Source organism: Opisthocomus hoazin, chromosome 5 (genome assembly GCF_030867145.1).
Source record: "Opisthocomus hoazin isolate bOpiHoa1 chromosome 5, bOpiHoa1.hap1, whole genome shotgun sequence".
Classification (NCBI taxonomy): domain Eukaryota; kingdom Metazoa; phylum Chordata; class Aves; order Opisthocomiformes; family Opisthocomidae; genus Opisthocomus; species Opisthocomus hoazin.
The window spans coordinates 10,825,164-10,851,248 of record NC_134418.1 but is presented as its reverse complement, the minus strand read 5'-3'; the positions used below and the strand labels follow the sequence as shown (position 1 = coordinate 10,851,248).

Here is a 26,085-nt window from a genome sequence, read left to right as displayed (position 1 = left end):
CTCCAACAGCAAAATTCAAATCGCAGTGTTTCAATTGTGAAAGGCATTATAAAAAGCTAAGTGTAATAAACAATACTTCCCAGAACGATAAAAAGACTGGTTTGTTGACTTTTAATGCGGATAACATATTACACAGATTGTATGTATATGTATATATTTTATAATCACAAACATTGCTTTTAGATTCAGTTAACTGATGAATACAGAAGCGTTCTCCAAAAATACTTGGGTTAATATGTATTAGTTGGCCCTCATTTTTAATTAAAACCAGTATTTGTATGAATGCAGAACTTGTTAGGAATTATTACCTTTCAAAGCCCAAGCTGCCAAAACCAATCCTCTGTGACACAATAATCATTACCACATAAGACAATTGTGATAAAGGGATTGCAAACACTTCATGATTGAAAATCAGCACAGTAGAAAAAGAAATAAAGCACTTATTATTTGATCATATTCTTCTGCCTTTTTCATCTCCAAGTATTAACAGGTTCCTAACTTATAACTTAACCGGCAAGGAGTACACCCTTTTATTCTAAGAAGCAACTAGGGAAAAAAAAAAAGGGAATACACACTTGTTTTCTAGAGGCAAGTTGTTCTGGCACACCCCATTTCTTCTAGCTGAAATCAGGGGGAGACACCACCATCTCTACGGCAGACACCACAATCAGGCAGGTTGTTTTCCCAATGTGAGGCTCACAGTTCGCACTCCGGGTGTGCTGACCCCTGCGATTTCCCCAAATGCAGGAAACTCGACTGCATAATTTGTGGTGGGTTTTTTTTGTTGTTGTTTTGTTTTGTTTTTTTTCCCCCTGGTGAGGCTGCATCTGGAGTCCTGTGTCCAGTTCTGGGCTCTCCAGTTCAAGAAAGATGAGGAATTATTGGACAGCTCAAGAAAGATGAGGAACTATTGGATAGTCTCCAGGGACTGGAGCATCTCTCCTATGAGGAAAGGCTGAGGGAGCTGGGCTTGTTCAGCCTGAAGAAGAGAAGGCTGAGAGGGGGCCTTATAAATGCTTATAAATATCTCAAGCGTGGGTGTCAGGAGGATGGGGCCAGACTCTTTTCAGTGGTGCCCAGAGACAGGACAAGGGGCAACGGGCACAAACTGAAGCAGAGGAAGTTCCATCCAAACATGAGGAAGAACTTCTTCCCTCTGAGGGTGACAGAGCACTGGAACAGGCTGCCCAGGGAGGTTGTGGAGTCTCCTTCTCTGGAGATATTCAAGACCCGCCTGGACAAGGTCCTGTGCAGCCTGCTGTAGGTGACCCTGCTTTGGCAGGGAGGTTGGACTAGATGGTCAACAGAGGTGCCTTCCAACCCCTAACACTCTGTGATTCTGTGAATTATTTATTCACATTCTAAAATGTAACTTTCTTCCAGAGACCTTGTGCAATGCAAGCATTATGTTCAATTACTATCACTTTAAAAAAAGGCAAGGAAAAGTGATTTTGTTCTATTTTTGCACTAGATTTGATACAATGAGAAGCTATGCAGAAGTAGATATAGGTATTAAAAATATCACCTGAGTCCAACGACATTTCAGACATAGAAGTCTAAACAGTCACGGCCAAGCAGACTACTTACATACCCAGTCTCCTTTTTCTATATAAAAGGATTTTCATTATCTGACTAAAGGTGAAGGTTGGAGGGGCTGGAATACCCTGCATAAAAGAAAACTCATATACATGGGTACAAACACACACTTCACAGGGCAAAACAGCCTACGCATGATGAACCAAGCTTGATCCAGCCAGACTTCCGAACTCATTCACTACTAGCTCTGCTGAATTCAGCTGGCTCTTCCAAGGTAAAAGCTCCCTAAAGCTTCAGCTTCCACATATGTCTTTCTAGCTCCAGCACAACATAAATACATGGAGCCCAGCTGGTTCAGGTGCTGTGCCAGAGCTAATCTGGCTAATGCAGATCTGGCCTGCATTATGAAGGTACTCCGTGCTCGCAGCCTGCTACTCTGCACGGGGCTTCTGGAGCAGCCTTGACAGTGTGCTGCAGATGTCCCACTATACAACAGACTTCTGAAAGGAAAGACAGCAGAAGTCAGGGATGGGAGCTTAAGTAGGTGGATGGGAGCTTGAGTAGACTGCTATCAGGGATGTAAAAAGAGCTCTAGAAGGATTGCTCTGGAAGGTGGGGTACAACAATTAGTGGTTTTCAAAGAACAGCAGTGGGCTGTTGAGAAATGGCAGGCTGGCACACTGCAGTTAAGGAACTGGTGCACTGCAACAAAGATAACGAAGGTATACTGCCAAGACAGGAAAAAGCAAAGTGGAAGTTAAGAAGGATGGTAAGAGTGAGTAATAATTATCTTAGTGAACTAATTTACCCTCCTTGCAACCACAGGATCATTGGACCAGATGAAAGGAAGATGACAGATGTAGCTAATGGCAAAGGCTTTGCCCCTTTCAGCAGCACCCACAGTTCAACCGATTTCAGCACTATGTGAAACACCACATTAAGAGTAATTCTTGCTTTTGACTCATACTCCTGAAAAGTAGTCACCTGATCCCAGTTCCTTGTTCCACATCTTTCTCTTGTTTATTACTTACAAGTTTTGGGTCAAAAGAATTTTGCAGAGCCTTCAAAAAAGCAAGTTCTCTCAAAGCACAAAACCCCTTACAAAGACTTCTACACCTTAATTTTCTCAAAAAAAAAATCACTAACATTCTGAGCTAGAAACTTTAAGATACTATTGCCAAGATGGAATATAAAATTTTGACCGTCAATATGTAAGAAATGAAGATTTAATTAGTCCTGTCACACTGACTAAAGTGCCATTATTGTTTCCACCATTGAAGACTCCTTTGACTCCACGTTCTTTCTAATCACATTAAGGAAAATGTCAGTCTTCCTGACAAAAGCTACCCTTAGCCCTGCTGTATGAATCTGCCACCAGTTCTGAATCTGTGTGTTCCCTAGCCCCCACTATCCCCTCAAAAACGACTACTATAAACAGACCACAATCTAAAGCAACTTTCATGGTTTCAATGATACTCAGTCACGCTGATTCATACAGGTATACAGTATTTTTCCTGGGACCACGATGCACCCATCTCATTCGTCACGCTTACCTTATTGTGTGTAAAGGGAGAAGCTGTATACAAGGTGGGATGGATAAGTGGACGAGGCAGATGAGGAATTGTATGCAATGGTATATGTCCATGGATGTGAGGATAAAGATGAAGTGCAGGATGTGCAGGTTTTTCAGGATTCATGAACTGGTGGCCAGCAGGGAGGCGTCCAGTTGCAAGTGCAGAGGCTGTTAGACCTGAGGCTTCCTGTTTGCAAACGTGACATTCACAAGCATTTGGACCTTGGTCAGCCTGTAAGGAGAGGAAAAAAAAAATCTTCAATCTACTCAACTGACAATAAAATCAGCTATTTCTCCCATCCTTTTTTCTTAGTAATGATAAATATTATTTCTTTTCACGTACATCAATTAATATTTCAGAGCATCCACAGAATTCTTTCATCTAATACCAATGGTAAAACCTCGTAGTGAAGTAAAACCACTAGTGGAGAATCTTTATCTTAGTCAAAAAAAGAATGCCCTAAAGATTGACAGCATTTCATACTATCCAGATATCTGAAGTCCAATATCAGTGACAACAAGCAAGATATTGACACAAATAATCAAGAACAGACAGGAACAGGAACCTTGACTGCATTTGATCATTACCAGCAGTTAATTACCCCACTCAAAAAAAATCAAATTGGATTACTATTTTCCACAATTTTACAAGCATATGGAAAAACAGTATGTGTGGAAAATAGTAATAAGGGTTGATCAGCTGACAAAGTTGGAATTAATCCTGAATTGCATTAGGCAGAACACTGTCAACACATCAAGGGAGGTCATCCTTCCCCTCTGCTCAGCACTGGTGAGACATATCTGGAGTGCTGGGTCCAGTTCTGGGCTCCCCAGTGAGAGACGCGGACATACTGCAGTGAGTCCAGGGAACAACCTGAAAGATGATTTAGGCCTTGGAGCACCTGTTATACAAGGAGAGGGTGAGAGACCTGGGACTGTTCAGTCTCAAGAGATAAGACTCAGGGGGATCCTCTCAGCCTGTGTTCCCTGACTAGGTGGGGAAGAGGATGGTAAAGAGGACAAAGCCAGACATCTTTCTAGTGGTATCCCATGAGAAGACAGGAGGAAATAGGCACAGGCTGAAATACAGAAAATTCCACTCAAAGCCTTTACTTGTGAGAGTGGTTGAACCCTGGAACATGTTACCCACAGCAGCTCTAGAACCTCTATCCTTGGTGATGCTCGAAACCCAACCAGACACAGTGCTGATCTACCTTATGTAGAGGATCTTGCTTTGAAAAACTCAACCATTCCGTGATTGTGTGAAGCATACATTTCTCACAAAAAGTCTCATAATTGCATCAACCATGAGAAATACATGCCTTATTAGAACCTTTTACTGATCTCAAGATATCATTAGCCTCTGTTGTCCCAAAAGGATTCAAGGCTTTGGAAGCAAAGCAGCCCAGGAAAGAGCAGCCCTATTTCCTTCTCAGCTCAGTACTTATTCCTGCCATGGTCATCTGATATTTCAATGGAAGATAATTTTACCAGAAGCAATACCAGGAACACTTCCCAAATGCTACTTCTTCCCAGCAATATGGGAGTACACATTTTTCCAAAAAGTAACAATAGCTAACTTAGCTTTGTAGAAAAGAATTGACAGGTGGTATTCTTAAATATGCCTTCCTCTCAGAAACAAGTAACTCTTTGTTATCACTTAAAGCATTACAACCTTTGACACTAGGTATACTTTAACAACCAAAGATTTCATAAACCAAAAACAATGACTGAATTAATTAGGTGTATAGAGAGGGAAAACATAACTTTCTCATTAAAAAATTAGTATTATCAAGAAAACACTACTTATCTACTAACAAATGAAAATGGAAAAAAAAAAGATGTCAAACAGTATCGTGAGATTCAAAATCCAATTCTGACCAACCTCTGGATACTGAGCATGAAAAGGCATCCAAAGAGGAATAAAGATACTGAATAAATGAGCAACCTCAAAAGATAATTCCAAAAAAAAGTGCCAGTGAAATTAATCACTTGAATGCAGCATTACAAGGTAGATCCTCAGCTCTGACCAGAAAATCAGGCTAAAAGAAAAGCCATCAAGCATTCCTTAGAACAATTCTGAGAAAAATCTTTTTCCTCAAAGAAAACATAGGAGAGAAAGGTTAAATCTGCCTTTTTATCCTGCATTTTATTTTGTTTCCCTAAGGCAAGCAGACTTACATAATCTCATTTGATTTTCCACAATAAATGCTGAATCTGTTCACCAGTTTCAAACTAGTTTGATAGAGGTCTCAGCCTGTATAAGTACTATACTATTGGTCAGCCATACACAGAAAAAAATCTCAACATACTTGCTGAAAGAAAAGTAGTTTAATACTCTCAACACATGAGAAAATACTTCTAGTGGAAAGCCTTACAAACATCCTAACCACAGGGGAACATCTAGTGGGAGTTCCCACCTGACTGTCGTCTAAGCTTTCAAAGGTGCCCCCTCCGATGTGGATTCTTTTGTACAATAAGCAATAAAAGCGACTGGCACGTTCTCTCTCAAAGCAGTGAGCCCGTGTTGTATCTGCAGGATAACTCGGATTAAAAGCCACACAGTCACAAAGAGAAGTCCATCAGATGCTTTGATTTGGTGCTCAGCTAGGTACCACTACCTGCTGAGCAGATACTCTAGGCTTCATTCTCTGGGTGGTTTGGTGTCCTTTCAATAAACCACTTAAACAAAAATCAATTACCCCAAGACCCATGCCACAAGTTATGCAATGGATTTAACTACACAGGATTTACTCAGGGAATGTTAGTCCTCAGAGGTAATAGTAAGAAATGTTTTGTTAATTAAGTATTCACATCATTTCCCCACTGCTCCAAATTAATTTCAAATAACATTTAACAAAGACCAAGCTCAAATGTCCAAGCAGAAATGCTTCTTAGTTTCTGTTTCTCATTCATACAGGCAGGAATAAACTTTTTTTCCCCTTTCAATGCAGCCACCATCAATAAAACTAACATATTTCAGGATCTGAGAGCTTATGGGTTAGAATTAAGGGACAGGGTGTGTACTACAGGCCACCTGACCAGGAGGAGGAAGTTGATGAGGCCTTCTACAGGCAGCTGCAAGCAGCCTCACAGTCACAGGCCCTGGTTCTCATGGGGGACTTCAACCACCCTGACATCAGCTGGGAAGACGACACAGCTAGGCAGGCGCAATCCAGGAGGTTCCTACAGAGCATCGATGATAACTTTCTGATGCAAGTGGTGGAGCAACCAACAAGGAAAGGAGCTCTGCTGGACCCTGTATTAACAAACAAGGAGGGACTGGTGGAAGTTGTGAAGGTTGGAGGTAGACTCGGCTGCAGTGACCATGAAATGGTCGAGTTCAGGATCCTGCGTGGAGGAAGCAGGGTGATAAGTAGGATCAAAACCTTGGACCTCAGGAGGGCTAACTTTGGCCTCTTCAAGGAGCTACTGGGAGGAATCCCGTGGGCCAGGGCTCTCGAAGGTAGGGGTGTCCAAGAGTGCTGGTCACTTTTTAAAAGTCACTTCCTCCATGCTCAGGAGCGGTGCATCCCCCTGAGAAAGAAATGGAGCAAAGGAGGCAGGAGACCTGCATGGTTAAACAAGGAGCTTCTAGCGGAGATCAGGTGGAAGAGAAAGGTCCATGGAATGTGGAAAGAGGGACAGGCCACTTGGGAAGAGTACAGGAATGTGGTCAGAGTGTGCAGGGATGCGACGAGGAAGGCCAAAGCCCACCTGGAATTGAAGCTGGCAAGGGATGTCAAAAACAACAAGAAGCTTCTTCAACTACATCAGCAGCAAAAGGAAGGCTAGGGACAATGTGGGGCCACTGCTGAATGAGGCGGGTGTCCTGGTGACGGAGGATGCAGAGAAGGCAGAGCTACTGAATGCCTTCTTTGCTTCAGTCTTCAGTGCCAAGGCAGGCCCTCAGGAATCCCAGGCCCCGGAGGCAAGAGAAGAAGCCCACAGAGAGAATGACTTCCCTTGGTCGAGGAGGATTGTGTGAGGGATCGCTTAAGTGATCTGGACGCCCACAAATCCATGGGCCCCGATGGAATGCACCCATGAGTGCTGAGGGAGCTGGCGGATGTCATTGCTGAGCCACTCTCCATCATCTTTGAGAGGTCCTGCAGGACAGGAGAGGTGCCTGAGGACTGGAGAAAGGCCAATGTCACTCCAATCTTCAAAAAGGGCAAGAAGGAGGACCCAGGGAACTACAAGCCGGTCAGCCTCACCTCCATCCTGGGAAAGGTGATGGAGCAGCTTATCCTGGAGGTCATCATCAAGCAAGTGGAGGAAAAGAAGGTCATCAGGAGTAGTCAGCATGGATTCACCAAGGGGAAATCATGCATGACCAATCTGATAGCTTTCTAGGATGGCATGACTGGCTGGGTAGATGAGGGGAGAGCCATGGATGTTGTCTACCTCGACTTCAGCAAGGCTTCTGACACTGTCTCCCATAATAGCCTCCTAGGGAAGCTGAGGAAGCGTGGGCTGGATGAGTGGTCAGTGAGGTGGATTGAGAACTGGCTGAATGGCAGAACTCAGAGGGTTGTCATCAGCGGCGCTGAGTCTAGTTGGAGGTCGGTAACTAGTGGTGACCCCAGGGGTCAGTACTGGGCCCAGTCTTGTTTAACTTACTCATCAATGACCTGGATGAAGAGTTAGAATGTACCCTCAGCAAGTTTGCTGATGACACCAAACTGGGAGGAGTGGTAGATACACCAGAACGCTGTGCTGCCATTCAGCATGACCCGGACAGGTTGGAAAGTTGGGCAGAGAGGAACCTGATGAAGTTCAACAAGGGCAAATGCAGGGTCCTGCACCTGGGGAGGAACAACCCCATGCATCAGTACAGGCTTGGGGCGGACCTGCTGGAGAGCAGCTCTGCCGAGAGAGACCTGGGTGTCCTGGTGGACGACAGGTTAACCATGAGCCAGCAGTGTGCCCTGGCTGCCAAGAAAGCTAATGGGATCCTGGGGTGCATCAAGAGGAGTGTGGCCAGTAGTTCGAGGGAGGTTCTCCTTCCCCTCAACACTGCCCTAGTGAGGCCCCATCTGGAGTCCTGTGTCCAGTTCTGGGCTCCCCGGTTCAAGAAAGATGAGGAGCTACTGGAGAGAGTCCAGTGGAGGGCTACGAGGATGATGAGGGGACTGCAGCATCTCTCCTACGAAGAGAGGCTGAGGGAGCTGAGTTTGTTCAGCCTGAAGAAGAGAAGGCTGTGAGGGGATCTAATATATGCTTATACATATCTCAAAGGCGGGTATCAGGAGGATGGGGCCAAACTCTTTTCAGTGGTGTCCAGCGACAGGACAAGGGGCAATGGGCACAAACTGAAGCAGAGGAAGTTCCATCCAAACATGAGGAAGAACTTCTTCCCTCTGAGGGTGACGGAGCACTGGAACAGGCTGCCCAGGGAGGTTGTGGAGTCTCCTTCTCTGGAGATATTCAAGACCCGCCTGGACAAGGTCCTGTGCAGCCTGCTGTAGGTGACCCTGCTTCGGCAGGAGGGCTGGACTAGATGACCCACAGAGGTCCCTTCCAACCCCAACCATTCTGTGATTATGTGATTTGACTACAGGAAGATATTAGCCAATATGTAATCACCTGAAAAATATTTTAGGTACCATATCTACCTACTGATAACTTAATATATTAAAAGTTAAATATTTAATTCAAGATGTAAAGGTATTACTGTTCAAGCAGCCACATTTCAAAAGTTAATTTACTAAACGAGTTTCTTTTAGATTACTGTACCTGCTGACTGGGGTAAGACGGTGGTGGACTATCCATTTTTGCTTCGTCTTTCCTTAATGCCCTTTTTCCTAGAGACATTTCCTCCTTTTGAGTCCCTGGTGGTTCACCACTGCTCTCCCCATCCGCTTCTTCATCATCTGCTTCTGAGGAACTGCTGCTAGTACTGCTCACCTGAGGAGACTGGACAACATTAACGCATTAACATAGAGGTGAAGGACAGGCCTTTCTCCAGCAAGCCAATTCAACTGTCAGAAAGAGGTATGACACTGTAAATGACGTACCTCATCTTTCAATGTCATGTTTTCACCTCCGCCGTTTAGCTCACTGTGAATTCCATTCATGTTGGCTACAACCTCTGCATCGTCATAATTATTCAGGGGGTAGATATCAGCAAATTTTGCTGATAATGGTGCAACATCTTCATCATCGCTTCCGCTGAGGGGAAAAGAGGCTTAGATAAATCACTGTGCTCAGTAACCTCAGTTATTGGGAAAGCAGCCAGAACACCAAAATGAAATAAGGTTGAGGGCATCCCTCGTATAAATGTTCCAATTCGGAGTCAAAGGATTGTCTTTCTTTTTTTCAAACAAGTAAAATCAAGCAACCTGCCATATAATCCTACTCACTATAGTAGTTGCATGCCTGAATGACAGACTTGATCAAAAATAAGATTCTCTGCTATTTCTGTGTAAAATTGTTTTCCTCCACTGTGTTCTGACCAAGAATCTATCAAATTAATACTGACAGGATATGGATGACCTTTAATTTGATGAAGAAAGCCTTATGCCAATGATTTCCTTTACAGAAAGTATGAAGAGGAAACAAGCACAATATAAAACTTAAGTTTTTCCATACATTAAACGTCAAACCAGTAACAGCAAGTAGGCAATGTTGAACACATCATAGTAACTCTTAAATTTCTCAACAGCAACTAGTTCCTAGACAAGCCCACATCTACGTGCTTTTCGGAGTCTGCTCCAAAATACTTCATGGAAATTTTTTCCATACAGACAACTACTAAAAGAGCATGCATGTTTAATTACCCGCTCCAGGGAAGTGTTGCAAAGATTGGTTAGTTCATGTTTCTACAGCAATCCAGAGCTCTTAAAAGAGCTCCTGAATTGTGCATGTTATCTTTTTGCATTCCATGAGATACTGCGCTAAAATTTAATTAAACAATGGCACCATTAGGCATATTTCAAATGTGCAACAAGGAAATAAAACACAGCAGATATTATGAGGCATAAAATGGCCTTTACCCAAGGAGCAGTGGTATTTCCCCAAAAATAGGCTTTTTATAGTGAATAATACTCAGACTTAACTGAATCAGCTTTTGAAGAGGCAAATTGAACAATTTTGGACATTTCAGCACCAAAACTAACGAGAGTTTACAGAAATTGCAAACCACACATTTAAAGAATACGTAGCTAAACATGCTCACATAATCTGTTCTCAAGCTGTCCCCAGGCCAGTTCAGAAACTAAAGTCCTGTTATGGAAGATTAAGCCATCGATGACAGTAGATGCAAAAGTAAATGTTTAAAGAAAATTGAACTTAGTGAAGTGATATTCATCAGAAACACAGAGTCATAGAATGCTTTGGGTTGGAAGGGACCTTTAGAGGTCATCTAGCCCAACCACCCTGCAGTAAGCAGGGACATCTTCAACTAGACCAGGTTGCTCAGAACCCCGTCCAACCCAACCTTGAATGTTTCCAGGGATGGGGCCTCCACTACCTCTCTGGGCAATCTCCAGGTGGGGTCTCACCAGAGTAGAGTAGAGTGGCAGAATTACCTCCCTCGAACTGCTGGCCACGCTTCTCTTGATGCAGCCCAGGACATGGTTGGCCTTCTGGGCTGCGAGCACACACTGGTGGCTCATGTTCAGCTTTTCATTCACCAGTATCCCCAAGTCCTTCTCAGCAAGGCTGCTCTCAACACCTTCATCTCCCAGCCTGTATTGATAGCAGAGGTTGCCCTGACCCAAGTGCAGGACCTTGCACTTGGCCTTGTTGAACCTCATGAGGTTCACACAGGCCCACTTCTTGAGCTTGTTCAGGTCCCTCTGGATGGCATCCTATCCTTCTGGTGTGTCAACTGCACCACCCAGTTTGGTGTCGTCTGCAAACTTGCTGAGGGTGCACTCGATCTCGCTGTCTATCTCACTGATGAAAATACTAAACAGCACCGGTCCCAGTATGGACCCCTGAGGGACACCATTTGTCACTGGCGTCCATCTGGACTTTGAGCTGTTGACCACTGGCTGCGACCTTCCAACCAATTCCTTAGCCACCAAATAGTCCACCCATCAAATCCATATTTCTCCAGTCTAGAGAGAAGGATGTTGTGAGGGATTGTGTTGAAGGCTTTACAGAAGTCCAGATAGGTCACATCCATAGCTCTTCCCTTGTCCGCTGATCTAGTCACGTCATCATAGAAAGCCACTAGGTTGGTCAGGCAGGACTTGCCCTTGGTGAAGCCACACTGGCTGTCTCAAATCACCTGCTTGTCCTCCATGTGCCTTAGCATAGCTTCTAGGAGGATCTGTTCCATGATCTTCCCAGGCACAGAGGTGAGGCTGACAGGTCAGTAGTTTCCAGGGTCCTTTTTTCTACCCTTTTTGAAAATGGGCACAATGTTCCCTTCTTCCAGTCACCAGGGACTTTGCCTGACTTGCCATGACCTGTTAAGTATCATGGAGAGTGGCTTGGCAATGACATCAGCTGATTCCCTCAGGACTCTGGGATGCATCTTGTCAGATCCCATAGACCTCTGTATGATGCGGTTCCCCAGGTAGTCCCGAACCTGGTCTTCCCTTACAGCAGGAGTGGCTTTGCCCCTCTGGTCCCCATCTTGCAGTCCATCAACTGGGGAGGGGCAAGTCCCACGCGTCTGCACTGTCCTCATTCATCACACCATATTAACACAGAACGCTAAATCCAATTCCCTTGACTGTCCTGACAATAGGTATTTCATTAGTGTTCCCACCAGTACTGAAGTTGGTTTTTTTTAAATATTCCTTTAGAATATCACATGACAGAGGAGACTGCTGGTTAGCTGTACCATGACCACATACAGAAGCCAGCCTACCAAGCAGTTATAACCCTTCAGAATCACGGAAGGGGCAGAAGTCTACCATTAGACTAATGCCTCAAATCTGACAGTCATTGTGATCTAAATAAAAGAAAGAGGGTGGCAGATACTTCTGATAGGGGCAATAAGTTTTGATGCAAGACTCGAGTTAACACAACTTCAACAATCCTAAAAGCCTCCTAATAAAGGTTTTTTTTGGAACTAAACTGATTCATATGAAAGCACCATCCCTCAAAGAAAAGACCACCAGTTCCCTTGTTCAGTCTAAGAAAGTGTGACATTTTAAAATGATGCTTTAAAGTAGATCAGTATCTCATGTTTTTGTACTCCCAAAGCAGGAAAATACACACTACACATGCTTGTAGCAACATTGTTAAGTCAATGTCTTCAGAAATCTAAACTTCACATGTTTTATTATGATTAATTATGTTTGCACAACATAAAGCACTGGACTTGTGGTCCGCTGAATACAGTAGCATTATTAAATAATTTTGAGGCAAAACTAGCCTTACATAATTACAGTCAGCCAATGCAGCTTACCTGCTTAAGTTCAACTCACTACAAAATTTTAAGAAAGAAAAAAAAAGAAACTTACAAAGCTGGTGCAGAACCATTATCTGCGAGGATCAGTCTGGGATGTTGCTGAATTGTAATAGGCGAGCTGGAACCTGACCCTGAACTTGCTGAAGACATACTGGGTGGGCGGATCTCAGATAGATAATCCGGAGCAGAATCAATTTGTAGTGGTAACTGGTTGATGTGGATATCATCCGTTATAGGAGAATCCATGATGCCACATGTTAAAATGTGTGAAAGGCTGCAGTCATCACAAGTACATCTGTTCAAGAATTAAGATTAGAGATTTTTATGACTTTGTTTAAGTAGCATTTAAAGTAACCACACTCCCTGTTCCAATAACGTATTTCCTTTTTCCTTGAACAAGAAATTAACAATTTATTATGATTTCATATTGAAAACATCAGCTCACCTTCTTCTATAATTACAGTTGGGACAGTCAGGCATGCTCAAACGTGATGACAGCATGTGTCTCATTGTGTCTGTGAAGTTGTTCTCCCCAGCTAGTGCTTTCTTGTTATTAAGCTGAAGTAAATTATAAAGGCAGTGTTTTAGTAGTGCAAGTCTTTCCATTAACAATTCAATGGCACATCATGATTAATAAATTACATAATCAAAAAGGGTTCTTTGGGCAAGATATTTTAAAAGCAGAATAATCCGGAACACTTTCATGAAGGTGGTGTTTTGATCATGAGTGAAAAATGGAATAAGTTCAAAGCTACAAACAACAAACATTTGGCACTGAAACTCTTCAAAGCAAGTATGTTTCTACTACAAAACAGTAAAGTGGCCAAGTCCGCCTCCTTGACTCATTGGTATGTGCATCTTGCATGGTATTGCTGCACTCTGAACTTGAGCAGTTCTTGTCTTGTTTCATAGCATACACAAAAGGACACTGCTGACAAATGGAGAAAGGATGCAAACCCACCCTTAACTTGCAAAAAAGAATTACGACTAATTCTGCAGCCACAATGGAATAGATTCGAGGAATGAAGTAGCTGCCCAAAACAGGACTTGACTGCATTAGTGAAAAAATACAATCCAAATAACCTCCACCTGGCAGAGGCCTAATCCTGAAAGCACCTAATTTCATTAGATACCTACAAACCTTAGGTTAAACAAGGATGTGCCTAAGCTTCCACTTCTATAGATGCCCAGACCTGATCCTCACCTAAGCAGCCATGGGCTTACAGCTAACTTAAGCCTAATTAGGATCAAGAAAAAAAGAGGATTCTTTCTCAAGTCCTCTGAGAAGCCCTGTATACCAGGTGTTCTAAAGACATGGTTAACACAGGCTTATGTTCCTTATAGGAAAAAGTACTTACTGCTGATTGCTTCGAGAAATTGCCAATTTAAGCTTAAGTTTATTAAAATGTACTGTCATACTCTCTCTTTCTCTGGCTCATGACTAGCATTTCTTTCTGCACAGTGGTATAGGAACAGATAAGTTCCCCATCCAGCCTCGACTCTAGCCACATCACACTGTGCTCTTCTGGAAAGTATGATACGTATTTGAACACTTCTAGGCTACAGAAGAGAATACTGTGTCTCCAACAGCAGGTAGTTTTATAAAAAGGTAGGAACTTCTACCGGCCCCTCCCTGGCTCCAGCTTAAAAAAGGCAGATAGTTCCGTTCAGCCTTTTCCCCATGAAACAGATGTAGGAGCCATCTCCAGAGTCATAGCAGATGCAATCATCTGCCCTGCTACTGTGGCTCACACTTGGGAATGTGTTAAACTCTAGAACACAACATTCCCTATCACATACCTCAAGGCAGCTCCATGCTCAATGCATTGGCTGTTTTGGATCCCACTCTAAGACACCAAAAATTCCCCTTTTATTGTGTAAAGAATTTTAACACCTGGTATTCAGTCCTAAGACTTATGGTTTTAGCTTGTAGTAACTGAGACTACATACTACTACATGCTCTTCTTGGACCTTACTTTTCTGTATTTTAGCTGACCAAATTTCACGTCTGGCATAGTTGCATTAGATTGCACAGAACTAGTACAATATACTACACTCCTATGTTTGCATCTTACAAATATACATGAAGCATTAGTATAAATTAGTATGGTATATGAAAAAAATCCTACCTGCTCTTCAATAAAACGCCTCTGTTTAAAAAATTCCCAGTCTTCCTTTAGCATGCGTTGTTTTGTTTTCATTGCCATCTAAAACAGAATTTAAGGAAAACTCATTGATTTAATCATAGAAAATCTATGCTGTTGTCAGTTTGTCTCAGTTTCATTAAAACTAGATTGTCTATACTATTTTGGAAGTACTTACATACTTAGTTACTACTAAGTCTATTTTATTTGCTAATCATTCGATTTAAGTCACTTAGATTTTATATTCATTTACACTATTTTTCAGTCAGATTTTTCGACTGTTATTCCTTATGTTAATATTTCTTTTCATTAAATAATTTCATAGCATTTTCCATTGGCATTAAATCCTCAACATCTAAGATCCACTAAAATCCATTAAAATGTAGAGATACAGGACTTTCAGTGAGGCCTCAACACAGGCTCAAGTGCAAACTCTGATGTAACACACATGGAACTAACCACCCAATCAAAGAGTCAAAAAAATGAGAAGACTCAACAAAATTTAGCAGCCTAGACTAACACTCTTTACCACTTTTATTCCTCAATGTATTTCAGGCCCATGATCTAGCCAAGGCTGGAAAAATATTTTATAATTACTCATCCCTGAATCACATCACCATAAATGCACACAGAGCCCCTAACTTCTTGTACACAAATGACATTTTTCTGATTTAGTAAATAAATACACTCCGATGGAACACAAAAGCTTCCACGAATTTAACACAGCAAAATGCAAGAACAAAACTTCTCTTCTTATACCTTACAGCATTTTAAGAGCACGACTTCATCAGTGAGGAAAAACAACTATATAGGTTATCTTGTACAGTTGTTCTTTTCATTTACCTCATTAATAAAAAAGAAAATCTACTACCTTATAGAATACAACAAATTGCTTCATAAAGTTATGCTGGTGAGCCAAAGTCCAGTAGGTTACACCACTAGCAATCTTTTTTTTTCTTTCTTCAAAAGCATGCCTCCAGAAATTCATACTTGATCAAAAGTTTAAAGTCCTACTATAAACCTACGTGTGTTATTGCTACTATCATTATTTAACTATTTTAACTTAAAACAAAATTCTAAGCTGGGGATTTGAAACAGTATTAAGTGGTAAAATTTTGCCTAATGAATTCCTGAAACAATCAGCAGTATGTAATTCTAATTACTACTGTGGATTTTGATTTTCCTTGATTCAGTGAGGTTACACTAACACCAAAAATGAGTTTATCATGTGCACGTTTGGGTTTTTTTTCCTAAAAAAAAGTATGCATGAAATATTGTTGAACCATTGATACTGTTCCTTTGTCACACTAAAAGGTACTGCAGAGCCTGCAGCCAAGAACATCAGAAATTTCACCCTGGCTGTACTATCGGCTTCTGAGCACCCTCAAGCTATACTTACACACAGCAACACTCACTGGTTTAGTTGCCCTGTCACCTAGCTGAATCCTCACCATCAAAGACAGGCACCTATGTTCACTATACATTATAAAAGAAGACTTTAATGCCAAAGAATGACATTTAAAACAGCCAGTGCATTAACTGGAAGCTGCCTACTCAAGCCTGGTAAGAAACTGTCCAAAAAACCAGCACGTTTTAAGTCTTGGTACTCCTGAGTATTGGTGGGAACAGGGGCTGAAGCCGAAGTTTTCCTACTTCCAGCTTTGCAGCTTTTCCAGTACTCTGTGTCTGCAAGTATCTTAAGTTATTAATTCCATAAATAATAAGCAATGAATTCTCTCTCCTCTTTCTTTTCCCCAATGAATATTTATTTCAGCAGAGCAAAGCAGCTGCAATGGAAACCACACGATTCATGCCCAAGAATTCTGCTAGGGAGTGGGAGAAAAATTCAAATGCCATCAAAAGTAAAAATTTACTCTTCAGTCTTGCCCATCTGCAACAAATATGCTACCACTGCTGCCCAATAGAGAAGAGAGGTCCACTAGCACCCTCTTTCTTCATCCCTGTTTATTTGAGATCCATCAGACAAGACATTCTGAAATAGATTTAATCATGAAACAAAACCGGCAGTTTGGTCAGAACTGACACATACCTCTAGATCACCTGTGAGAATTTTGATGTTCATACATACATCACAGGACACTTGTTGCTTCCAAATTTTAAACTCTGTATCAAATGTGAATAGCACATTTGAACAACCCAGATTCCACCTGTGAATCCCGTTTTCCTACCCTGTTTCACCAGAAGTAATAAAAATAATTCCTCTTATCACAAACTCTCAGCACCTAAAAATAGTGAGTGTTTCAATTATTTATACAGCCACCATAAAGACAAAAAACAATTATGCCTGTACAATACTATTTTATCTACTAAGTTGACCAGGACTGTAAAAACAAAATATTTTTTAAAGAAGTTATGCATGCATATGGACAGACAAGCAAGAAGCTTTCCTTGGCTTCTCATGGAGCCAGTCAAAGGCATTCATGCTTTCATGCAAGTACATAAGACTATCTAGCCATTACTTGTGGAAATGATCCAGATATATTCAGGACTTCCTAAGTTAAATGTAGTCTAAATCTGGTAAGAATAACAGGATCTGAAGGTACAAGCTGCATACACTTAAACTCTCCTATATTCCAGATACCCTAAACATCTTCCTCAGATTTTAACATGTGAAGAATACAGGTGCCGATACAAGCAAATTCTTATTCTAAATTTTATTACAGCATACACACATGGTATATCAGTGTATTAAGTTACATGTCTGTGCATGACAGCTGTCTTACGTAGTCTTTCAAAAAAGTAGTACTGGTATTGCTTGCAAAAGCTACTGACAAGATAACACAGCGTAGTGGAGGGTCCATTATGTATCTCTGCTGATGCCCCGTTTAAAATTTTTGGTATAGATCCACAGCAGATAAATGAGGACCATTACTTAAAACTTCCTCTGTGATGGCCTGCGTTCTAACCGTTGATACACTAGCAATGAAACCTTACCATTTTGTTAAGCCAAGAGGCAGCAAATAATGAACATGCATTGACTGTTAAGATCCACAGTTTCCATAGTAGCCAGGCTTTCTGATTTCTACCTTGTTGACAAAAACATCACCACAAATTCAGGTAAGAAGGTCACACTGAATGATGTATTTTTGACCAAGAGAGTATAACCACAGGTTAGGACCAAAACAAGTTTTAAGGCGTGATTGTGAAAATGTTTTTTCTACATATCAATACCAATAAAAATATCAGTATCTCCTTTAAGTTTTAGAATTTTCCCCTACACAACCCCCTTGCAGGTTTTTTTGGTCATTAGGAAATAAGAAGTCATCATATTAAGCTTCCCCAAATGGACAAGGGTTTCTGTTTGCATCAGGATACACGCTTCACTGAGCAGATAAAAAAAATGGTGTAAGACCACACCTGTGGCAGTTGCATGGTCACTTGATACAGCAAAATGCAGAAAAATCAGTGAAGAGTTGATTTTGAAGTGGTGCAGATCAACCAGTCAGAAGCCTGATACGAATGTGACTAAAGAAATTCCATCTTTTGGAAAAAGAAGTGAATGATGAGAAGTGAACTCCGCTCCCTTTCTTACTGGAGAGGTAGCATCAGACAGCCACAACACCTTGAGACCATGGGGAAAATGATTTCTAGTAGCACAAAATGTGAGATGATGAAATTTTACTGAGCTGCCATCAAATATTTAGGTGCACAAAAGCAGCCAGACCAAGAGGAAACTTTCTAGCTGATATCTCACAGATGCAGACCCTAAATACAGAACAATCTCTAAAAACAGATAGGTCCTGTCTCCATCTCGAAAGTACTGGAATTAATGGTAGAAGTTCACTTAAATCTTCATCACAGGGAACAGCTTCTGAAGGACATTTACAGTGTCCTGTAAGACTTTATAATATGCATGTTATCTATAGGAGTAACACAGCATTACTAAACCTCAAACTCGATCTCCATATTCCTAATGCTCATAAAACTTCAAAATCTATGAAAAGGTCTATAAAGCTCTGTATCTTCAACTATTTCAAGACACATTCTTTCTTCTAACATACTTAGGATTGAACTAAACAGTATTCAAAGACTTATCCTGAGGTGTTTTAAAAAAATTCAAGTTCTCTAAATATGAGACAAAAAGCACATGAGCAGTTTAGGGAGAGTATAAACAACCACTTGCAAAATAAACAGCTATTTTTCAAAAAATTAAGCTCTTGACGATGTAGGAGTCAGCACAACATGATGATTATTTCCTGAAATGTAGCACAAACTCAGAAGAATCAGCTGTCAGAACATATACTTAATTAAAAAAGGATAACTTCAGAGGTCTCAAATATTTACGTAGTGAGACTCTGGAGTTCTGGTTTTGACAGTTGTTCAAAGGTCACCATTACACTGTGCAACACGCAATAGTTTTTAAAAGCAATCTATTCTCCTCTGAATTTCATTTAGTGCAATTATTATTTTGGAAGTTTAGGGAGTTTTGTGGGGTGGGGTTCCCCCCCCCCCCCTTTTCCTAGTGACATCTACACAACAAAGTTCCAGATTACTATGCTATAGGTAATTTACAGGCTAAAGTAATTACAAAAATGTTCAAAGATCATCTCTAAACAATGGCACAACAATCTGCTTCAACAATTTGAAGATTTCTATACGATCACCATTATGTATTGGTAGGTTAGTGTCCTTCTCTATTCTGAAAGACTGACAACAATGAAAAAAGTTACATTTTGTTGTTTCAAAGCTCTGGATAAAAACACCAAAGAAACTTCACTGGAGGCAGAGCCTTGCATGGGCTGCTCCCTACATAATCATTCTTGAGACTGTTTACATTTACATGATTCTTACCTGTTCATCAACATAATCATCTATTCTTTTCTGGCATTCAAGCCATGCTTCAGCAACTTGACCCATTTCCTGCTCCAGCTGATGATACCTTTGTAGCAAGGTACTATACATATCTTCACTACAGGAATCGTGTGTTGTTCCAAGCCTAAAAGTTCAAACAGTGCTTGTTATAGAAGAGACATTTCACCGAAAAAAATCAGACTTTTAAGTTCCGCCAACCAAAAAAGTGTTGTTAAAGTGAAGTTATTGAAACACCTAGGCCCACACGGCTGCTTGTATCCCAAAACTGAGTATTTTTAGTAATTTTTCAAAAAATACCCAACAACTGCTTGTTCCAATGTTCTGTAACCAACAATAGCAAGAATGTGGGAAGTGCAACATTTCTAGAGCCTCTTTCCCACAAGCAACCAGATGTCAAACCTACGGAGCCGTATTTATTCAAATTTTCTTGCCTGATATATTTATCCTTCCAAATTCTGACAGCTACATATACATGTTGACTATTTACTGAGGAGCTATATAGTAAAAATTAAGCCAGAAGCTTGTTAATCACAACTCTCATGATCAATGCTAAAAAGATTACTTGACAAGTTGGAGTTCCAGCTGGGAAAAGTGCCGTAGCATGAGGCAAATGAGATAATTTGGTTACATGCAGTTATCTACTATCACATGAGTGGCATCAAGTTCAAAACGTGGTTATGCTGTTCACTGATGACTCTCTCTGTAAGGAGTCTCAGAAATAGGAGAGATTTACCTTCCTTTCTACTACTACATTTTTGCATAGCAAATGCCTTTAAAAACTGATTAGAGTGCACCATCACAATGACCCTTAATAAGCAAACTCCCGAAGTCTTGACTACAGAAATAAATAAAGAGACAAAATTCTATTAGATAATGTGTGTTTAAAGCACACTGAGTTTTAATGACCTGTAAACTGACACAAATAAACTGAAGCCTTTCAACATTTCTCCTACTCAAAAATTAAGAGGAAACTGGTTGGTAGTTAATTAAACACAGAGGTTGGGTGGTCAGTCAACGCCAGTGCCAGAAAAAACATAAATTCAAGCATCTCAAAACCTGACATTTAAAGCCCAGTTCCAGCATTTCAAGGAGGTTTGTTATAGACTTCCACTGCAACAGGATGCTAACCCAGCCTAAGATGTACATAGTCCTGCCTATCATCTGGCAAAGAACTGAGCCCTTAATTTTAATGTGGCAATTAAGTATAATGAAGAGCTGAGCAAACACACATTAAGTTACAGCCATTAGCATGACTTTGCCAATAAATTCAATTTTGTTTTATTTTGTTGGTTTTGCCCAGAACCTGCAGCACAGCCACTTTAGAACGGTGCATAAGCAATTCTGCACATTGAAAACTTTATAATTCCATGCTTGCCAGAGTACAAAACACAGTTTAGAGGGATGCAGTGACTTTAGGATACACCACTTCCTCACTATCAATGCAAACACTGTCAGTTCCTGTTACCAGATCATGATTTACTACTATTCTTGAACTGCGTGTTTCTGGTATTACTCAATTACGTGAAATTCTGATCCCTACTGTATAGAACTCAAGAATTTGTTCTCATAACTGCTGCTGAGTAGTACTATTCTTTCAAACACTAGTTGTGCATAAAATCTTTGTTAAATACACTCTGATGTCAGAAGCAGAAAGAACATCTTTTTTAAATTCAGATTAGCAATGCAACAACTTTTACATTTTCAATTTTTGTTGTGACTTCTGAGTAAAGGCTAACACTCTACTAGTAAATATGCTTTCACGCCCCAAGGCACGTATAAAGCAACAATCTAGGTAATATTTCAGTCCTGTAAACACAGGTGGAATATATTCCTGGACTGCAGTAAAAAACGGTATGAAAAGCGTCACACATATATAAAAATTAACAAGAATTGTTTACTTTACAGTAAATGAATCTTCCACAGCAGACTTGTTGACATAGATCCCACTGTACGCCTGTGTATCTTGATCAGGAACCCAGAATTTTTTGGCCTACGGCATTTAACCGAAGCTGTGTATATACCCTGAGCACTGTCCATCCCATACAGGGAAAGCGAAGGGGGCAGAAAAGCTCCAGGCTACCAGTTAGTTACTTCATCACCAGACCCTACTAAAGTAGTCTACTGAACGTAGCAGGCAAGTGTGCCAGTGGCTGCACGTAATCAAAAGCATCTTAACCCAAGAAAGATATTTAACCTCCAAGAAACATTTCATATAGACACCTCCATCAGGAAGTACGAGTCACTCACCTGTGAAAAGCAGGTGACTGGATTTCGTTAGCTACTGATTATGAAGATACAGCCTTATGAAATACTGTGCCTGATCTAGAAGCCCTGCTGATTAAGTAACTCTTGATAAGCATATGGATGGATCTTACAGCTGGTCTGCAGAGTGTACAACAGAGCGTGCCTCCTAAACAAACCTGAGGTGTTGACTAGGTAGCAGAACAAGATACAATGCATTGAGACCCTGGTGGTTTACCATGAGTAGATGACCAGTCTTGCAAAATACTGACACAGCTGATCTCGTATCAGCTAGTAACCTCCATCCCCACAAGACTGCTACGTTTAAAGATCCGGAAAGGAACATCTTTTCTAGTCTGACATCTGACAAGAATCCCTGGAACTAATCACAGCACACTAACTATATATTTTGAAAAAGCCAGAGATACACAAAGATTTAGTGATTTAAATATGAGATGAGTGAAAGGATGAACACGCAAAATCTAAGTGAAGCTGAGATGCCAAAACACCCTTTAACATTTCTTCTTCAGGAAAAGAAAACAATGAGACCAATGCTCTTTTGCAAAGAAACTCTGGCAACACCTTCTGTACTGCACGCGAATGATTCTCTACTGCCCAAATGATCAGGGGATTAGGCTGATCCCTGCTTCTCCACGTGAGGCCGCTCTGACAGAACATTCCCTGCCAATTCCCAATGGAAGGCACATTACTCTGCAGAAAAATTTCTCAGTGAAGCCTACCTAATTCTCTTCAAGACCTATAGAACTCAGCAGTAAAATCCTAGGAGTCCATGAAAACAGAAGTAATCTATGTTTACCAAAGAAAAACAAGACATACACTATATAAAACAGAAACCACGGAACAGGAACTTGTGCTGAACCTCTCCTTTCAAAAAGGCTCATGTGAATCAATCTAGGCACAACTACAGTTCATGTGAAACACCTTTAAAGCTATTTAGCAAACACAGACCTACTGGAAAAGAAATTTCTGCAGGAAGAGATTCCGACTTCATTGTATTTAAGGCTTGAAGGTAGCTGTCACTACAGTGAAGTTGTGCAGAGAAACACCTCCTGTTGCTCAGACTAATTGCAGCAGCACTTCAGAACAACAGGCAAATGAAAACAATCCAATGCTTTTGTTCAGAAATGTCTTCACTAAGACCACTCTCATCTCTGCAGATGAAGGCAATAACAACAGTCAAGATATAGACAGGATTGATGGAGTAAGAGATGCCAAGAAGCCGTGTCAGAAAGCATGGAGATTACCGAGGGAGAGGGTGTCAGTGACAGTGGTACTGGGAAGTGAAACACCAATCCCTGGAAAAATACGCAATTGAACAACATGCTACTGAACACAGCAACAGAACCACCTTCCTGGAGGGGGGGAGGGCAAAGCTTTCAGTACTAACTCGGTTTCAAGTAAACCCATTAGACAAGTTATTCTGAGGGACCTTAGACTTCTTGCTGAACTTAGTGACAATTAAGCTTTCTTGTCTTCTTGCTTTCCTTTCTAGCATATACTAGCAAAAGGAGGACTCATCACAAATCTCTTCATTCATTGTGAGCAACATCACTTGCGACAGACTTAACCAAACTGCTCTTAGCATGGAGCATGGAAAAATACCTAAGACAATACCTTTAATACACACGTACACAGAGCATAAATGTCTTTTCATCAGAAACAAGACTGAGAGGTCAACACAAACCATCTGTGACTGTACTTAACAAATGTTCAGATTTATGATAAAGAATAAAATATCTATGAATTAATACCTCTTCCCTAAAAACCCCAAACACTTTTCAGGTATTACAAATTATAGATAGAGTAACCTTGCTAACAAAATATACATTTTAAAGCTCCAGGAAACGCAATATGGCATCAGACCTACAACCACATAGGCAAGGGATTTTGTTTCTTTCGCTTTCTCCAATGAAAAGGTTGTCCAAAGTAAGTTCTTCGTGCACTGTGGGAGGCAATGAAGGCACTGAGGCTTTAATTTGCTTGTAGAGATGTAAAGACAGCAGCAATGACCGATGACAAGCGAGAACAGTACTATTCAGTCACACTATCAGCATTTTCATAGGATGCTGTCATTTTGCTAGGCAACCTACAAGTAAGCAGATTAGGGTAGTAATTCTTCCAACAAGCAAGTTATGACAGCAGCCTGCTCAATCAACGATACTGTTTTCAAGACAGATCCACAAGGATTTTTACCTATTAAATTGTGAAAGCAGCAGTGAATTATATATATTTTTTTTTAATGCTGTGGTTGCAAACATGGGTCTTCATTTCTCTTTTAAATTACAAAAGAAAAGTTAAACTCTACCTTAACTGTGACACCAACGTTGGCAAACTATTTTGCAGGAGTGGCTCAGAAAATACCAGATTTTCAAACAGATGCTTATTGTGCAATTCCCATGTCACCTGAAATTTCTTTAAATGTTCATTTTCCTATAACAAGAAAACAACCAGAAATAAACTAGGGTTAGAAAAAAAAAATCTGTCCAAGGTAAGAATTTTTTTTTTAATTATTTTTTTTATATCTAGTTTCCAATCTACAGGCTGGACTATCCAGCTCAGATCTTACCCAGTTTTAATACCTAGAAACTCAGAATTTAGGTAAATCTTTGATGACTTCAATACCCATAGCTTCATTACTTGTTTTTCTAAATTGTCATGGACCGGGAAAAAAAAGAAAAATCGGAATACATTGTTGAAAGCTTCCATTCGTTTCTGCACTGAAACATGTATTTTATTATCTGAACCAGTTACTCTCAAGTTTTCTTGTCAAACAATTGTCTACCTCTGTTTTTCAGTTCTTTGAACTTAGCTAGTAACAGACATATATATGATGGCAAGCTATAATCTTTATTCAAGACTGACATAAATCCAGTAAACAGTTCTCCTCAAGTACAGCTTCAAAAACAAAGTTTCCTAAACCAACAACTTACTTCTCTAGTAAGCAGAATGCTTTTTTATTTGAGGCTATTAAACACATAATTGTATATCATTTCAAGGCCTAAAACCTAAATCTATTACTATCAAAACATAAGAATCAAAGACAGCTATAATACTTTTTCAAGTCACTACGTATTCCCACATATAGCCAGCAGTAGGCAGGTTTTCTATACCAGGACTCATCCACAAAGCAAAATTAAATGTAAGCGTTCTGGCTATCAGATCAGCAAGTGAGCCCTATGCACTATGACCTCGAGTACCTACAAATACCAGAATACTCTGGAATTTCAAAGTTTCGTTAAGTATAGTGGGTTAAAAACCGAACACATTTATATCAGACTTCGACATGAGACTATCAGTATTAAAAAAAAAGAATCAAGTTTGAAGTTTTATTATTTAATAAGGGTAGGTGGTTTTGGGTATTTTTTTTTCTTTTGACTTCAGACATGCGTACCCTTTCACTCTGAATACTGTCTTCAAAATATTTAAATTTCTATAAATTGCTAATAATTTATCAAGGGTCAACACTGAGGAAGATTGATTTCCTAAGCAATTTCCACATTCCGCTGTAAACAAAACAGTCAACACTTATCCACAAAATCCTATATATCAGATTGTGCAGAGTACGATATCTCTCAAGGAAATACAAGCTAAATGTTCCCTTCTAGTCTGCTATACTATGCTCTCAAGTGCTCTTCTTTACTGACCACAGTCTTTCCAGCCTGCTCTCAATATAATCTGTCATTCCCTGGTGGGGCACAAGGCTTTAGTCCTGCTCTTGAACTTCACTAGTTAGCAGGATTCCTTTGAAAAGAAGGACAACTGTTCATAATGTCTTTGAGAAATAAGTTCCTCACAGGCGGAGGTTCAAGGCACTACATGCCGTTGTACAGCACTGTATGTGCAAAGGTTTTACCTCTAAAAGGAAGGCTGCACCAAGTTTAGAGATCTTGACTACCTTTTATGTATTTCAGCTGAAAAGATTCTTTCTTCAATAGTGCACTGGTATCTTGAGAAAACCACCATGCACACAGAAAAGGCTAGTGACCCTACTACCTGTAATGACAGTTGTGACATACTATTCCTTTTAATAAAAAGGCTATTTAATAAATCTAAGAAACGTATAACAAAAGACAGTATCCTACACTCTCACATTTCAATTTCTCAATGTCACAGCTTAGTAGAAAGAAGTTTTCAGTACTTACTGGATTGCAGAAGGAAAAAGACAAGAAAAGTCTGGGGTATTTTGTGTTTTCTTATGCTTTGTTTTTTTACAAGAGAATAGGAATTTTATTTTACTTTGAATTTTGTCAGAAAAGGGGTAAATTAGGGAGTTCAAGAATTTTCTGTCTCTTCAAGGCCATTATCTCAGTCTCTCATACCTGCTAAGTTTACACGATTACTAGTTCACAATAATAACTGGGGGA

The 26,085-nt window shown here is 40.5% G+C and overlaps 1 protein-coding gene across 2 annotated transcripts in view; it reads right to left on the bottom strand.

Annotated features, from left to right (window-relative positions):
- FAM193A (family with sequence similarity 193 member A) overlaps positions 1-26,085 on the bottom strand; it is a 90,273-nt gene that overhangs the window by 21,296 nt on the left and 42,892 nt on the right. Inside the window, exons 7-14 of one of the 2 annotated variants that reach the window (XM_075420393.1) lie at positions 24,027-24,151; positions 19,439-19,583; positions 14,612-14,689; positions 12,928-13,040; positions 12,535-12,777; positions 9,130-9,283; positions 8,849-9,028; positions 3,090-3,341 (exon numbers count right to left, since the gene is read on the bottom strand). In XM_075420393.1, the coding sequence (XP_075276508.1) occupies positions 3,090-3,341; positions 8,849-9,028; positions 9,130-9,283; positions 12,535-12,777; positions 12,928-13,040; positions 14,612-14,689; positions 19,439-19,583; positions 24,027-24,151 (1,290 nt within the window). The remainder of the gene's footprint in view (positions 1-3,089; positions 3,342-8,848; positions 9,029-9,129; positions 9,284-12,534; positions 12,778-12,927; positions 13,041-14,611; positions 14,690-19,438; positions 19,584-24,026; positions 24,152-26,085) is intronic. The other variant, XM_075420392.1, reaches the window with a different exon arrangement.